This window comes from Erythrolamprus reginae, chromosome 1 (genome assembly GCF_031021105.1).
Source record: "Erythrolamprus reginae isolate rEryReg1 chromosome 1, rEryReg1.hap1, whole genome shotgun sequence".
NCBI classification, from domain to species: Eukaryota; Metazoa; Chordata; class Lepidosauria; order Squamata; family Dipsadidae; genus Erythrolamprus; species Erythrolamprus reginae.
Genome location: NC_091950.1, coordinates 152344553 through 152362495, shown reverse-complemented (window position 1 = coordinate 152362495; position 17943 = coordinate 152344553). Strand labels below are relative to the sequence as shown.

The 17943-nt window shown below is 39.8% G+C and overlaps 1 protein-coding gene across 1 annotated transcript; it reads right to left on the bottom strand.

Moving 5' to 3' along the window:
* Positions 1-422: 422 nt before the first annotated feature.
* On the bottom strand, positions 423-17939 carry PECR (peroxisomal trans-2-enoyl-CoA reductase). Its single transcript, XM_070736868.1, has 8 exons — positions 17816-17939; positions 14803-14936; positions 11490-11655; positions 10650-10731; positions 8163-8259; positions 4307-4414; positions 2631-2739; positions 423-523 (listed from the first exon to the last, which is right to left on the bottom strand). Exons 1-8 carry the CDS (start codon positions 17937-17939, stop codon positions 510-512), a joined length of 834 nt encoding a protein of 277 aa, XP_070592969.1. The 3' UTR covers positions 423-509.
* Between the last annotated feature and the right edge of the window lie 4 nt (positions 17940-17943).

The following is a 17943-nucleotide window of genomic DNA, read 5'->3' as shown; positions in this document are numbered from 1 at the left end:
TATAGAAATCTTAGCTTTTAACAAGTATAAGCAGATGTTTTGTAAGTAATGCAAAGTGCCAAATAACAAGTGTCATAACATTATGCTACAAGTCTTAGCTACATGAGATACCTATGCTTCTTCATACAACTGAGATTCTAGATACGAGACTTAAGGAAGGGTTCAGGAAGGGGATGACTGCCACATCCCCATTATATCTACCCATCCCATTGATTAGATTATCCAATAATGTTTACCAGACAATGAATTTGTTCAATAATGTAGTTTAATATATTATGATACCATATAATTGTGCTTAATGAATATTTTAAAGGTTTGTCAACACTTCATTACAAAGGTGTTTTTATTCTAAGGCACAGATTTTTAAAATTGCAGTTAATTACTGAAAAAATAGTTTTTTTCTAATGAAATGGGAATAAATCCCATATCTTTGAATTATAATTTTGATTTAGGTTTTCCGGGAAGCATGCTTCTGAGTGCTTTGGCATTATGTCCATCTGGTTTTGGGGCTATCTGTTATGATCTAGGAGAAAAGAGAAAGTTGCCAATAACCAATATTACTGATTTAAATGTCAAAGATTTTTTTCCAAAGAAAAATACTTAAAACACGTCTAATTTTTTTAAATTTTTATGCTGCCCAACTCCCTAGGGACTCTGGGCAGCTCACAACCACAAATATAACATCCAAATCATAATTAAAATGTATAAAACAGTTTAAAAACAATTTAAATAAAACAGTGAAACCCATGTATTCCATTTATGGCTGGATCTCGATGATTACCATCATCAGATCAATGGCCGCAGGCCTGCCGGAAAAGCCAGGTCTTTACCGCTTTCCAGAAGGCCAGTAGAATGTGGTAGTTCGGATCTCAGAAGAAATGGCTTAAAATATTTAGAATTGTAATAGAAAAGTGTTGTGGTTGGGCCAGCTCCTGCAACGGAGAATTTGGATGTTGGTTAAGGAGAATCCTCAGGTTCCCAGAGACTTGTCTTACTGCCATCAGCTTTTGACAGTGAAGAGTCATTGCCTAGGTCAGACACTGGGGGAGAGGAAGAATCAGATAGAGAGATGGATGCAGCCAGCCCATTAGGGAATGACCCTATTAGTGGGTCATTGGACTCGGAGGAGGAGGATCGGTGGATAGATGCCAGAATGTGCAGGCTCATGGCTAGAAGGGACCAACTGCGCAGGTATCGTAGAAGATAAGGGAGAACACCTGTGGCTGAGACAATTAGGCTAATGGGGTCGCTGATAAATCACCAGCGTTGCAGAGAGCGCATGTGGGAGTTTATCCGTTTGGAGAAGGAGGAGTGCTGTTTGGTTTGGACTGTTCCAGGACTTACAAAGACTTTTTTGATATTTCACAGCTAAGTACATGTTGTGGACTCTTGAAGGGGGGTGGCTGTGACGCCTTCACAGGTGCCTTTATTTGCTCTGCTTTGTTTTTGCTTCTCACAGCATTCCAGGCTTGTTGTTTGTGGGAGAGCACTTTGGCTGTTTAAAGTACGTGCGTACAATACTTTTCTTTTTTGATAAACTATTTTCTGTTTACTCTGAGACGGTGTGTGTGTCTGAGTTTACTTTGCTAACTCATTAGAGGGGCTCTTTGTGAAGAGCCGGCAAAGCAGAAAATGTTGAGGGGTTTTTTGTATTCTACTGCACTGAAAGTGGAAAGTAGTGGGAAGTCACTTTTTCTTTTCTTTCCTCTTCATCTTATCCTGCATCTTTTCTTTCTTCTTTTTAAACTTCCTCAATTTTTTATTTTATTTGTATTTTAACTCACAATAAATTCAGAAAAAAGTGAATCCAAGCAAGGAAAAAAGATGAGACATTTAATAATTATTAACATTAGGAAATAAATGAAAAGTAATCTAAGATTTCAAGAAGCAAACTTGCATCATAATAATCTAGTCCAGGTAGAGTATTTGACAGAGGTGGGCACTATAGAGGAATATTGTAAAGAGGTTTACAGTACAAAAATTAATTAATTCATTCATTAATGAAACAAGTCAATCATACAAAGGGGAAACAGTTCTTGTGATCCTATAGCACTTACAATTCCAATCTAAGTAAATTTAGATTCCTTGCACTAGCAGAGTTTAGCTAGGAAAGAAAATAAATTAGAAAGTAATAGCTTGGCTTTAGGGGAGCAAATTAGGGGTCAAAAAGATGGAGAATGAAATTTGGATATAAATAAAGATTGTGAAACTTCCAATTCTTGTAATCATCTTGTAGTATGATTACTTGAATATCACTAATAAACCTAAAAGTTATACGCATCAGGAAAAACCTTGCTCAAATAAGTCGATTATGTTGGTTTATCTTTCTATATGAATTGAGAGTTTAAAGCTTATAGAAACCTTATAGGCAAAATCTGCATTTAGTAGCCAATGTGAAAACATTTGAATCAGTAATTTTAGCAGAAAAAAGCACATAATCTGAAAGTGCAATATGATAATTTCTGGACTAACATCCTAAGTGAAGTGGAAGTTGATAACGGTGGAGAAGTCTTAATGATAAATTTGTTTTTAATGTTAGGGTAAAAGCATAAGAAATAAAGGAAAGAAAGCAACCTCTGCTAAAACAGCCAGGTTACTATTTTACCATTATTTTTAAAGCATTATTTCACCTAGAGTATGGAAGCGACTGTATAAGAATTGTCCACCATCAATTGTCACAGTTTCTCCAGTTATAAAGGAGGCAGCTGGAGATAGCAGAAAACACACTGAAGCTGATACCTTAAAAAGGAAAAAGAATTATTCATTGTTATATTAGTTATGGGAGACACATTAAATAAACAAATAAACAACCCCCCCCCCCATAACCAGAGTCAATTAACAAACGAACAAACAAATAACTACAGTATTAACCATTATAGCACAGGGCCTTTCAGATGTTCAGTTCAGATTTCACTTGCTGGATTCACATATTCTCTGTGGTTTGGTGGACAGACTCAGTTTTCATATTACCGTATTTTTCGGAGTATAAGACACACATTTTTCTTCCCTAAAAGAGGCTGAAAATTCAGGTGCGTCTTATACTCTGAACGCAGCTTCCCCCCCCCCCCCAGCCTAACTAGGTGCTAACAATCTTCCCAGTTCTTATCTTGCAGGTTCTTTCGTGGTTACTCTCTGTAAAGATTGTTTTCCCAGCTCTGTCTTTGCAGAGTTTTTTTTCATTACTCTAACTTGCTCCAGGTAAGTTTCTTTCCAGCCCTAACCAGGGGCTAACAATATTCCCAGCTCTTACAGGCTTGCAAGTTCTTTCAGACCAGAGCATATGCACCAATAAAGAATTCTATTGTATTGTTACCCTCTGCGAAGAATGTTCTCCAAGCCCTAAGCCTTTGCAGTTTTTTTTCATTGCTCTACTTGCCCAGAATTTTTCTTTCCAGTCCTAATCAGGTTCTAACAATGTTCCCAGCTCTTACTGGCTTGCAAGCTCTTTCATTATTACTCTCTCCAAATAACGTTATTTAAAGCCCTAGCCAGGGGATAAAATAATGTGCTGAAATTGACCAGACTAAGGATGCTAGCCAGATGAATATCTGGTAAGCAGATTCCCCCCCCCCCCCCTATTTTCCTCTCCAAAAACTAAGGTGCATCTTATACTCTGAAAAATATGGCATGTTAAGGAACAAACAATGGTTATGCACAAAGCATGTGCTCACACAACTCAGAAAGATGAAGTACAGATTAGTGCATGTAATAAGACAACATGATTGATAAATGTTGAGAATAAAACAACACAGCTTCATTCTCTGCAGACAAGACAAAATGTGATACACATCAGAAACGTTCATACACTTAGGGGTAAGTGAGCATAAGAAGTTAGATACTGTGAAGTGTAGGGCAAGTAGCTGCCCCGACTTTTCGGAGAGGGGCGGCATACAAATCTAATAAATAAATAAATAAGTAAGTAAGTAAGTATAAATACTGCCAGCACTATTTTGCTATCTTTCACATACTGTTATTTGTTTTTAGGAGGTAGAACCCTAGTCACATTTTGAATGGGAATGTTAGCTTAGTATCCAAATGTGTATTTAATGGTAATTCATTAAATCAAGATTTTATTTACTCATTGAATAAGTTCACATCATTTGCTTAGTTCTGGTTTAGCATACTGTGTCAATAATTCAGATTGAGTGTATTGTGTAAATCAAAACACTAATTAATAACAAATTCAGTTTGCAATGAACAGTAGCAATAAAAATGTATAACATGAAGAGAACAAAATCCAATTTTTAAAATCACCTAAAAATACTGAAGTTCAAAATGTAACAATTCAATCAATGTAATACTATACCTCTTCAGGAAGTCCTAATCTCTTTGCAGGAACCCTCTTAATATTATTTTTAAACATATTTTCACCACCCTTGTAATGTGCAACAGCAGTTTCTGAAAATATAATTCCCTGCAAAGAAAGGACAGCTTCAACATGAAGATTTTGTTATTGATTTTCACAGCAATAAAACCTCCAATCAACTTTTGCCATTCACAAACTATAAACTCTGAATATCGGTACTGAAAATAAATGACCTTGTTTTATAAACCAACAAGCAAACTGCATTGGAAAGGAAAAATTATATCCTTGCAAGTAAAGTGCTATTCGACTCAGGCTCCATTCTTGGTGACTTTGTGGACTTTACGCAATTTTGTTAGCGAGGGGGTAGCTCTTGCCTTCTTCCCACACATCCCACATTTAGCTTACAACTCTTGGGGTTTGTTTGTTTGATTTATATGCCGCCTAATCCCGTAGGACTCAGGGAGGCTTACAACAGTAAAACAATACAATAAGAAGTTAAGTCAATTATTAAGCAATAAAACCCCATTAAGCTAGTCAATCAATATTAATAACAATAAAACCCCTAGACTAAACAATACACTCATACACTCACACATGCCAATCAAACCTTGATTCGACTGGGACTAAGATGTTAACTCTCACGGCCCCAGGTCTGCCAGCGGAATCAGGTGGTCAAGGTTTTTCAGAAGGCCAGTAGGGTGGGAGCATTGCGGACATGGGGGGGGCCCCTCCCGCAGGGCCCACCAACTGGCACTGCTTAGTTGACGGAATTAAAATGTATATACAGTAATCCCTCGTTACTTCGCAGTTCATCTTTTGCGGATTCGCTACTTCACGGGTTTTCAAAGGTGGCTTAAATCCATTGAAAATTTTAAATCCATTAAAAATTAATAAAATTCTTCTACAGTACTACTGTACTCTATTAAAGAAACTGGTAGGATATCACATGTAGTTCCAGCTGAGAAACATTATAGAATGACTGTTTAATGCAAAGGGTGGGTTTTAAAAGTCCAAATATTCGTTAAATACATTAAAAAATATATTTCTTCTACTTCACGGAAATTTGTTTTCATCCCCTGCGAAAAACGAGGGATCACTGTATTGCCACAATAGCTGTTTTTATTCTCTACAACAGTGTTTCCCAATCTTTTTTGAGCCGCGGCACATTATTCATGTTTTCAAAATTCTGGGGAACACTGAAGGGGGGGGGCGGGGGGGCTAAAGAAAAGTTTGGACAAAAAAAATATCTCTTCCTCCATTTCACTCTATTTCTCCCTCCCTCTTTCTCTCTCTTCCTTCCTTCCCTTCTTTCTCTCCATCCCTCTTTCTTTCTTTCTTCCTCTCTTTTTTGCTCTCTTTCTCTCTCCCTCCTTCCCTCCCTCTATGTCTTTCCCTCTCCCTCCTTCCCCCCTTTCTTTCTCGCTCTCTCTTGCTTTCTTTCCCTCTCTTTATCTTGCTTTCTTTCTCTCATTCTCTCTCCCCTCCTTTCTCTCTCTCTCTCTTTCACCACGCCAGCAACAGAGAGAAAAAGAAAGAGCGAGAGAGAGCCAGAGAGAGAGTGGAGTGCGCAGCAGCCATCAGCCTCCTCGCCCTCCCAGACGTCCCCAGCGCCCGGCCTCGCGCCGCCTCCCGTTAGCCTGGCCGAAAGCCACATAGTCCCGGACTCCCGGATCGCTCGCTTCTCCGGCCAGTGCGGCGCTTTCCTGGGCAGATGGCTTTGCTGACTGGAGAAGCGAGCGATCCGGGAGTCCGGGACTGTGTGGCTTTGCGCCATGAAGAGAAAACGGCAGCAGGGAAAAGTCGGCCGTTTTCTCTTCATGGCGCAAAGCCACACAGTCCCGGACTCCCGGATTGCTCGCCCCAAGGCAGGAGGTGGCGGCGGAGGAGAGTGGGCGGATCGGGCGGGCAATGGGGCAGGGCGGAGAAGCCAGGGGCGCGTTTGGCCGGAGGCACCGTGGGGAGGCAGGGGCAGGGAGGTGCGGCAGTAGGTGCCTCCGGCCAAACGCGCCCCTGGCTTCTCCGCCCTGCCCCATTGCCCGCCCGATCTGCCCACTCTCCTCCGTCGCCTCTCGCCGCGGCACACCTGACGGTGTCTCACGGCACACTAGTGTGCCACGGCACACCAGTTGGGAAACGCTGCTCTACAATACCAATAAGAATAGATAACTTTTTAAATTGAGGAAAATAAAATTATTGTTTGGCGGAGAAAAAAGGTGAGGATTAATATAAAAATGTTACAAGATGCAAGACTTATAGGTGGATTTGGACTACCGAATTCGGAGCTATATTATTATGCTGCTGGGGAATTGAAATCTACTCATGAACTGGAGAAACAAGGAACAGAGATGGACCGATATATGACAATGCAAATGCATTCAAGATATGATAGGATGCTAAAACAGTATCAATTTAGAAAAAACAAAAATAGATGAAATACAGGAACAGATGAAAGATTAATTTAAAAACTATAATTATATATTATATTGATTTATATATTGATTTAGAGCAAGAGCAAGTGAAAAAAAACAATGATAAAATGGGCAAGGAAATTTGGATATATGATGGAATTGGACAAATGGCAACAGCTCTGAGAAAGAAAGAAATTGACAATGGCAACAGCATATAAAGAAAATATGTATAAAATGTTTTATAGATGGCACATGTCACCAGAAAGCATAACTAAAATGTTTTAAGACAAATGTATGAAATGTTGGAAAATATTGGGTTCTTATTATCATATGTGGTGAACATGTGCTGATGCCAAAGCATATTGGAGTTCAATTCAAATATGGATAGAAAAAATATTAAAATAACATATAGAGTTGAAACCAGAGATATTCCTGTTGGGTATATTACCAGAGAAATATAATAAAGAAAATACATATTTAATTATTCATATAATTACAGCAGCTAGAATTGCATTTGCAAAAAATTGGAAAGCAACAAAAGCCCCTTCTGAAGGGGAGGTAATTAAGAAAATATTGGATTGTGCGGAGATGAACAGATTGACAATGACAATTAAAGATAAGGAAGATTCAATTTATTATAATGTTTGGGGAAATTTTTATGATTGGTTTGAAAATAAATATGTATAGAACATAAGCAACACCAATTAAATTGGAGGAAAATGAAAAGTCAAAGGTGATAGATCCAGGTGACAAAATTAGGCAATAATTAAGACAGTAATAATAATCTAGCTAGAAAATTATATGAATAAATATGGATATAGAAAAAAAATTAAGTCTAAGAGTTGCACCATTAATTAAGTGAAGTTAGGGAGAGTTAACCTGTCTGTTAACCATAAAATGTATTACAAATAGATTTACTCAGGGAAGGAATAAGAGGGAGCAAGAGTCTTCCGAGAGGGATGGCATAAAAATCTAATAAATAATAATAATCTAATAATAATAATAATAATCTAATAAATAATAATAATAAAAAGTAGAGAAGAAGAAGGAAGAAGAAAGTGTGTAGATAGGAGAAGAGGAGGTTAGAAGGAGAGAAGGGAAGGAAAGTAGGAAAGGGAGAGAAGGAGAAAGAAGGTAGAGGGAAGAGAGGGAGATGGAGGGGAGTGACATGAAATATTGGAAAAACAGACAGGCAGCAAAGGTATAAAAGGTTTAAGATTAGGATGTTTGTTTCTTGTTTCTTGAATAATAATGTATAACTATATGAATTTTGATATGATTTATGGTATATGTGTTGATGTATATGTGGAGAATGTTAAAAAGAAAAAAAAGAAGAAGAATCTCCTATCTTCATGCATCCAGGATTAAATTAGACAAATACGATTGTTAGAATCAACTTGAACATTTGGTTCCAGTCTGTTGTCTAAATCACTTATTTCATAACCTACCAAGGCAACTGAGTTAATCCTCACTCCATTGCATGCCCACTCAATGGCTAAACTTTTGGTCAGGTTATCAACACCAGCTCTTGCTGCTGCACTGTGCCTGCAAAGGAAGCAAAAGAAGAGGCAGACTTACTCTCGTTCCATAAGTTAAATTAGACTACTCTTAAATTAGATGTTGTGATTATGAAATGCCTATAGCTATACTTTACTATCTTAACTGGGGTTTAGAGTTCAAGAAGCTATCTTCCTCCCAGTAATTTCATTTAATCTTAGTGCCACAAGGCTATTGTCAGAAATATTGATTGATTTTCTCTCATAATTTAGCTAGCCAGGATGGTTGAAAGTACCATCTTTTAGTTATTGCAGTGTATAAGTATGGTGTCAGGTCAAAGCTATTTTAATTGGGATCTTAGGCCCGCCACACTTTATACTATTCTACTACACATTTTGTATTGGGGAGACTGGGACAGGGAATTTTTTGAAGTTGCAGGCATGCAGCCATAACAAATTATTTCTAGGAAGCCAAGGTCATTCTTTGTCTCTGCACCTCTGCACCTCCACAGAAGAGATGGGTGGACTCTGCCAGCATGGCAATTGAAGATTGGACAATGTGATGGATTTGTGAGTGTGGGGACAAGGGCCTGAACTTTCAACTGGGTGGTGAAACTCAGACGACTTAAAATTGAAGTTTCACCCAGATGTACCAATATGGCTCTGTTAATAAATTGGAACTTTGAGGAATAGTTTGCCTCGGATTCTGATTTAGTTTGGGATGCTATTTGGAACAAACTGATTGTGCAAATAGCACCCAATTTGTATGCCCAGCTATAATAAAATTGCTTATTTGCCTTTATGGATTTCAAAATACGAATATTTCTTAAGATTTCTGAGATTTTAGGGGATATCGGGCATAATTTCTCTTACAGCTAGGATTGTTAAGGAAAGAGATAGAGGCCAACAAAATGTTCTTTCTCTTTCAAATTGTAATTACATGGAACTTCCCAAGCAAAAAAATCTGGTCAAAGCTATTTTGTGTGCATGCTACTTAATGTTCTATGTGCATGTTAATATTCTGCAATCAGGAAGCTTGCAATAATGTCCATTCAAAATTATAAAGGCCCTGAAAAAGTGACTGTTTTTCGCATTTACGAACATTGCAGCAACTTCCTGGTCACATGTTTAAAATTCATACACTTGACAACTGATTCATAGTGTCCCAGGGTCATATGATCATGTTTTGTGATCTTCTAACAAGCAAAGTCCATGGAGAAGCCAGATTCATTTAACTGTGTTACTAAATTAAACACTGAAATGACAACTGGCAAGTCGTAAACTGAGGCAAAACGTATTTAACAATTATCTTACTTAACAATAGAAATTTTGGGCTCAATTGTGATCATAAGTCAAATACATAAGTCAAGTAACATTCTTCATGAGTGAATATTCTCGAACAAACCATGCTTTTGCAAACAGTTGCTGTGAACTATTTGTGGGATCTAAGTTTGAGGATCACAAATAAAGGCAAAAATCCTCAATTCTCAAAAATTCCTGTGATATCTATGGAAATATATCAAGAAACAATGGATTTATAGAAATCTAATTAAATAAATAAATAAAATAAATAAATTTAGAACCAGCCATTGTTCTAGATAATGTTGATGCTCCTAGAACACACCAAAAGTTCTGGAGTTAACATATTGGTCAGGGTCTGAACACTACCAAGTCCAGAATTCATCTCTAAAGTCCAGATCTGGCAATCTTCTCTAAGCTGCACATAGCCCTTCAGAATTTTTGACCTAGCTATTTCTGTTCTTCATAATCCACCAATGTAGCAGATTTCTTCAAAACTTTCTGATATTGTTATTTTTGTATCGGAAATCTATATAGCCACTGGGCTTCACAAAAACAAAGCCATTAAAAAAAATTAGGAAGGATACAATAAGATACTGAGAAAAAAAGGAGCCAACTAGGGAGCGGGGCTTCAACCTTCCCTGCCTATTCATTTCAAGCTGCCAAACAAGGAAGTGTCTCTGACTATAAATGCGTGTCTGCTCAGAATTGCCTGCAAAATAGGAGGCAAATGAATTTGATAAATAAATTAAAATAAATACATTTACTTAGAATTACGTCAGGGGTGGGTTTCAATAGCTTTAGCAATGGGTTCTCTGCTCGATTGCTGAGTGGATGTCAGCATGTCCTAATTAACCTCCTGCACCATGGCGAGGGGGTGGGTGCCTTCCCTGGGCTCCAGAGTCTTTCCTCGATCCTTTGGAAGGTTGGAAATGACCTCCCCAGGCTTTGGAAGGCCTCTGGATGCCAGAAACGTATTCGTCCTCCCTGAGCCTCTCTGCCTGTCCTGCACTTCCCTGCATCCAAAACGGGCAACATGGGGACTCCTGGAAGGGGTGGGGTTGGCGGGGCCAGCCAGGAATGTGACCCCACCCCTGATTTAAGTGACAAGCTTGCATTTGGATATTAATAACAGCTTACGATATGCCAGGCATCCCTTTCCACATAGCAGACACTATATTGACAATGGCACCCCCATGATCCCGCATCCAAGCATTGTACGCTAGGTGGAAACAAGAAAAAAAGAGCAATAATTAATATTATGACATTTTTTTTACATTTTCAGAATGTGTACAAAATGTAGTCTCTGAGTTAACCCCCTCCCCCCACATACAACATCTATAACTAAATGTATCAGTATGGGGGATTGTGTAAAATACAACATAGCATTGACATTAAATCCAGATATTTGCCAGAGGGCACAAGTAACTGGAGGTTCATTTCCTACATTACTGAAAACATAATCCACTCTGCTGCTGTCACACACACACCCAAAGCCCAATCCTACCTCACCATAGGGGTAGGGGGGATGGGGTGAACAGTGTAAGCCTACTGGCTTAGAGAAAGATCTATTCCAGTTCTCTCCACCAAAAAACTTTCTCTGTCAGAGATACAGTCTGAATAACTGTTATGTTATAATTTAACATAAGTGGCAAAACATGCTAAGCACTATATAGTTAGGTTTATCATTATACCTCAGTTTTAAAGATTACTTCAACCATAATCACGGTACAAAAACCAAATATATACCAGCTAACAAGAATGTGACCAGCATAGATTTCTTTCCTGGAAGATCTATGAATAAATCTCTTATTTATTTGCAGTTGTGTGCTTGATGAATAAATATGTCACAATAAACCATAACTGCAAATATTTAAGGCTAAATATAAAAAAACGTCAAGGCATGAAAATGAGAAATGCAAAATAATCATTCTTCAAATTGCTTTATGAACAAAACTTCAAGTTATAGTAAGCAATCACCTGCTTTACAGCAATAGAAAGTGCCAGTCAAGTTGGTTTCAATAACAGCGTGCCAGCCTTTTGCACTTATTAGTTCAGATGGGCTAGTAAATTGCCCTCCTCCATTGTTGACCAAAAAATCTATCCTACCATGAAGATCTAACGTTCTTTTCATCAGTGCCTCCACCTACAGGGAAAAGTAAAGCGGGGTGGTAAGATTGATGTTCCATTTTTGCTCTATAAGACGCACCTGCTGATAAGATGCACCTAGATTTTAGAGGAGGAAAATAGAAAAAAAATATTTTGAGCCAAAAAGTAGGCTAAAATATTTATTACAATAACACTGCCCTAGGGGAATTGGGAAAATATACAAACAAGCAACAACAAATAAATAGCTCTAAATATTTTAGAATCCAAAGAAAGGAGAAGGCTGCATTCTCCTCGAAGAGCGTTAGCTTTACGGGCTAATCTCCCAAATACGTCGTGGGAGGGGGAAGAGGAGGCATAATAGGTGGGGGGCTGGGCTGCTGGTGACCGAAGCCTGGATACTCTCTCGTTCAGGCTCTGCTTGGCTGGGGTGGCCAAGCTTGGGAAGCGGGAAAGCCAAGAGCGCCCAGCCATGAGGAGTGCGGGAAGGGAAAGTTAATAAGGTTACCCAAAACAACTGAAGTGAGAACGGCAGCAGCTGTTGTCGCTTCCCCTTGGCTGCCGCATCTCTCCGCCGACCGGCTGCGAGCGACTGGCTGGGTTTTGGGTCTTCGAGACCTCCCCGCCTCCGCCGCATTCGGAGCCCGAGAGGGGGAAAGAGAAGAATGGAGAGAGAGCCGCGTGCCGGAGGCGGACGCCGCTGCCGCCTCAACAGCAGCCATAGGAGGGGAGTCGCTGGAGCTGCCCCCGGACTTTTCACCAAGGCCAATGCCGCCAGCCCACATGCCCGCCTCTCCCCGCGGCGGCGGTGGCGGCGGTAGTGCTGCCCATTTTTTTGAGGGGAAAAGATGTCGGCTGAGAGGTGCCTGGTGCTTCCCGGCGAGGAGGAGGAGGAGCTGGGCTCCGGAGGGGCGCACGGGGAAGGGCTTGAGCCGCCGCCTTCTCCTTTCCTGCTGCGTCGGTGGCTTCCCTCGCAAAAGGCTGTGCCCTGTGCCGGCTGTTTGCCCCGCAGCTCTCTCGCCTCAGCGACGGATAAGCAGCATGCGAGGCTGCGGCGAGAAACAACAGCAGCAGGAAAGGAGAAGGCGGCGGCTCAAGCCCTTCCCCGTGCGCCCCTCCGGAGCCCAGCTCCTCCTCCTCCTCGCCGGGAAGCACCGGGCACCCCTCAGCCGACCTCTTTTCCCCTCAAAAAAATGAGGCTTTCCGCCTTACGCCCTGCCTGATCCCACACTTTCCACCCGCAAAGATCAGCCTAGAGGCTTCGCCCTTCCCGCCCACTCCCCCGGGAAAGAAAAAGCAGCCTGGCTCCCTTTTCCCTGGCCCTTACCTTCACAGCTCAGGCAGCGCTGGACTCCCCGCAGGGGAGTTCTACTGTATATCGCCGCCCCCCCCTGCTCCAGCGCCTCCCCCCCCTCCCTGCCTGCATCTTCGCTCCATAAGACGCGGCTGATTTTTCATCCTACTTTGGGAGGAAAAAAACTGCGTCTTATGGAGCGAAAAATACGGTACCTAGTTTTAATTAATTGGATTTAGACACTATTTTATTGTTTCTCTTTATATGTTGTGAGCCATCCTGAGTCCTTGAGACGGGCAGCATATAAATCCAATCAATCAATCAATGTACTATTGCATGAAAAGTCACAGCTTGTAATGGTGTCCTCTTAACAAAGGAAAGCTGGCAGGCAGTGCTGTATTTGGAAGCTGCATGCCAAACAAACAGAATTATTTATAGCACAATGATGGGAAAGCTTTAATAGAAGGCAAAAATGCCCTGGTGGATAAAGATTAAAATTTAGCATTCAACAAGTTTTCCCCTAGATGGTTATTTGAATCTGCTGTAACAGATTACTCAGAGAAAGAAAGCTGCTGACAGATGTTGATGTATGAAAAATAAGGTATTTTAAGCTATATTAAAAAGATTTTTTTAAAGGGGGCATTGATCCCTTTCAGTGTGATAAAGTTATAATAGTTCCTTGAGGGAGATATCTTTGTAGCCACATCTTCAGAAAGAAGGGACCCCATTTACTGATTCTGTCACCGAGACGAAACATATGCCATTTTTTTCTGATTAAAGTACATTCAACTTGTAATGTACTAATCTCTCAGATTTTGTGTCCCTTGTTCTTCGAAACAGTGATTTGAGTTAGCATGCTATGTAAAGATCTGTGATCACAGCATACAACCTAGGAAAGCACACTAATTTAGAAAATCACAATTAAACTCCCACAAGTATTAAAATATTAGGCAATCCTACATAAAAGTGAATACTGATACTGTGCTAAGCTATAATTTGCTTAACTGTTGCTAAAAAGACGGTTGTTAAGTGAGTTTCCCCCCATTTTACCACAATTCTTGCCACAGTTGTAAAGTTAATTATTCCAATTGTTAAGTTAGTAACATGGTTGTTAAATGAATCTGGCTTCCTTGTTGATTTTGCTTGTCAGAAGTTTGGGAAACTGAGCACATGACCCTGGGATACCGCAGCCATCATAAATATGAATCAGTTGCAAAGGGTCTAAATTTTGATTACGGAATTGCTGCAATCGTCATGTGTAAAAAACAGTCATGTCGCTTTTTAGTACTGCTATAACTTTGAATGGTCACTAAATGAATTGTTATAAGTCAAGGACTGCCTATAGCAGCAGTAGAAATGCTACCAAATACTTTTACATTGAACCAGAATGTTTTTTTCCTTTTCTAAAATCAAAGCAATTGTCAGATTATAATGTATTTATTATTTAGATTATATTTTATTATTTAGATTTGTATGCCGCCCCTCTCCGCGTAAATGGAACTTCACCTAAATCAGGGATTCTCAACATGATGTCTGTTGATACTTTCCAAATTGTTAAAGAAGGATGTTACAAACAAAGCACTTAGGATTTAAAAAAAATATTAATAAAATGTAAACTATCTTAGAGTTTACAAAGCACTGAACACCTCCTCTTATATTTAAAATTACAATTATTTAAAATTGTATAATATAGCTGACTGACTCCTAACTGATGTGAAAACAACTGGAAACCGCAACATTTGCCATTTCCACCAAAGGAGCTAGTATTTAGATCACTTTTTTGTAGTTTAATCTTTCAATATTGAGATAAAAATACCATTTTTCCACTGCAATAATACAACTATCCCAGTGACCAATACAGTAGTCATATATGGAAGACTATTGCATTTTTACCTCTTCTTCTTTGCGAATGTTGCATTGAATGGGAGTCACCTGGACAGAACTGGTGGAAGGAATTTCAGCAGCTAACTCTGTTGCTGCAGCCTTTAATCTGTCAAATTTACGAGAGGCAATCACTACATTACTACCTGCAACACAGAATGAGAGGCATTTCAACATTAGTACAAGTTGTACAAAGATTAAACCAGATCTCTTGCTGAAGTATTAAATCTGCGCCAATCATCCCTTCAGTATCACTTTCAGGCTTATCAAGAGATTACTGCTACTTCTAAACCTACAAAGAAAGAAAACATGAAAATTGTGCTTATTCTAATTTGATATTTAGTTTGCGAAAAGCATGCCTTCTCTTGGTATTAGGGCTAGTAAATAGAGCATCACAAACAGCCGGAAGCCAGAAAACTCAATTATCGAAGCAGTGCAAAATTATGCCCCACTCCCCCCCAAAATGAGTAGCTTCAGGTCCTTTACAGATATTGCTTGGAAAAGATGGAACAAGGATGGGAACCTTGATTTAATTTTAAACAAGGCTTGCTTTTGCTAAATTCTTACTTAATGGCTTTTTAGCTTTCCCACAATAAATCACATTGGTCTGTCCTTCAAAGTCTGTTGATGCAAGTGAAATTAAACATGCATGAACAAAGGATCTGTCCCATGACAGAACTTGTTCCCTTTTAAATCTTCTCCAGAGTCTTCAGAGTGTCACTGACCCAGAATATATTGTATTTTGAGGACCTCTGAAAGGAATAATGGAATTTTATTCTTGTCTCCATTCATAGTATAGCAATTTTCTGCACTCATTTTCATTTATAGATTGAATAAAGAGTTTTCAATAATGCTCAGCAATTCAGAAGTGGAATTTGACTAATATATTACTTCAAATAAGTTGACAAGAAAACCTGTTGGTCCAAAGAACCATACATTGTCTTAAATGCTTAAAGGAGGGGTAGGGATGGGGAGGGAGAGAAAGAGATCTTTAGTTTAATCATTGACCAATACAAAGAAAATAATAAATTGAATAACAATTTATAACTTGAATAACAGAAAACTATCCTGTAGAAACAAGAACTATTAGCAATTATTTATGGAAGAAGCTTATTTAACAATAAGCTGAAAAACAATGGTAAGTTTATCCATTGCCACCTATATATCTCTACCCTGGGGAATACCATCAATGCCTCAGTTCAGAGTTTGAAGACAGAAGGTCTGGCTAGAGAACATACTTCAGCTGAACATTGGCAAGACTGAATGGCACTGGATTTTGGGGCCCACTGCAGCGATGGTTGCTCCCAGTTCGGACCAGTTCTGTGAACCGGTAGCGCCGACTGCAGCAGGTTCCAATGTGGGACGCATCTGCGCATGCATGAACTGTGTATGCACATGTGTGAACTGGTAGTAATGGGTTCCTACTACCAGCACTGCCCACTGGCTTCCAAACTATTCCATCTTTGATGCTGGGGAAAGTTGCACTGCCCTCATGTGCAAGCTGGGAGTCATCCTAGACTTACAACTCTTGCCAGATGAACAAATAACAGTTGTGGCTAGGAAGACTTTGTACAGCTGTGTATGTGTGCCAGTTGCATCTGTTCCTGGTTCAGCAGGCCCCGGTGGTGATTAATCCTCCAGCAATGCACTCTATCCTGAAAGAATATCAGGAACCTTCAGCTGGTAGAGAATGCAGCAGCATGAGCAGTTATTTATATTACTAGAACAAGCACAAGCTGCTTTTTCTTGTTTCTAGATCAATTCAAAGTGCTGATTTTAGGTTTAAAGTCTTTTTTGCTGTGGGACAAGGTTATCTGTGGAACTGTTTCTCCTTGGTTACATCAGCCCATCAATTATATCTGGCAGAGAAAACATGCGGTTCAGTGAGTCCTAGGTGTCTTCTTTGTTGTGGCATCCACTTTATGGAGCATTCTTCCCCCCAAGATTAAATTAGCCCCACCCCTTTTAATATTGCAGAAGTTCCTCAAGACCTGCTTATCTTATCAGGCTTGAGCCCCTCAAGAATCAAAAACACGCTTGGATCGCTCCTTTTCTGAAGTAGACATTTTTAATATTCTCTTTGCCCTCATTTTTAATGTTGATTTTCTAATATCTGCTATTTTTAATATCTGTTGCTTTAGGGGTAGTTCTAACTTACCTAGCTATCATTTGCTTCTACTCAGAAGAAAAAAATTGTTCAAATAAACTACACACACATACACACACAAACCCATATTCTCAAAGATGACTGTGGGATTTTTTGACTTTACATACACTAAGTCAAAATGTCAGTAAGGAATAAGGAAAAATAAGGAAGATGATCCTGACCAGATATTCCTATATAAAAGGAACATTGTGGGTTTTTTTAAAATCCAAAACACCCAGACAATATTTGGAGCAATTCAGATAAATGCCTCGATAGTCCACTGAAGGATGAAAAGGGGGAAGAGTTACAGCACAGTCAGACTTGCCAGATTTTATATTATAAACAATCTCAAAAGAAGTAATTTAAGCCTTCTTTGGGAGTTAATTTCATTAGCTGGTATACTAATGAAGCTGATGGCTAATTTATAGCTCACTGTTTCATATGAATACAGCCTCAGAAAATGTATCCATAAACAAGAGGTGCTTTTTCAAGAGGCAACAGGACTTTCTGGTTTTTCTTTGAAGATCGTTGGCTTCTCATGAAATTCCCCGCCACCCAGTCAGAGCTGAAGAAGCTTCTTGGAGAAGGGAAACGTCTTCAAAAAAAAAATAATCAAGAAAGTCCAGTTGCCTTTCGAAAGAAAGCACCTTTGGGACAACCATGGAAGACTGAAAATCTCCAGAGATATCCTGTCACTCTTGTCCAAGACCTAAAGCTACCATCCATAACAGGGAGGAAGGCCTCGCGGGAGAGTCTATAACCTGGCGGGCATAGATAGCTTCAGTCCTTCCACCTCTCCCATTCCCCCAAGGGAGGAGGAAATCAGCCCGCTCCCAGAGAGGCTGCTCTGCTCTCTCCTTTGGGAGCTCCGTTGCCCACCGAGATGAAGCAGCTCAGCAGCGATAGCCTTGCCGATGCCCGTGCCCCCGCCCGTCACGATGGCCACGTGACCGCGAAGGAGACCAGCCGCCAGAATCCCCCTGCCGCCAAACGTCGCCGCCATCTTC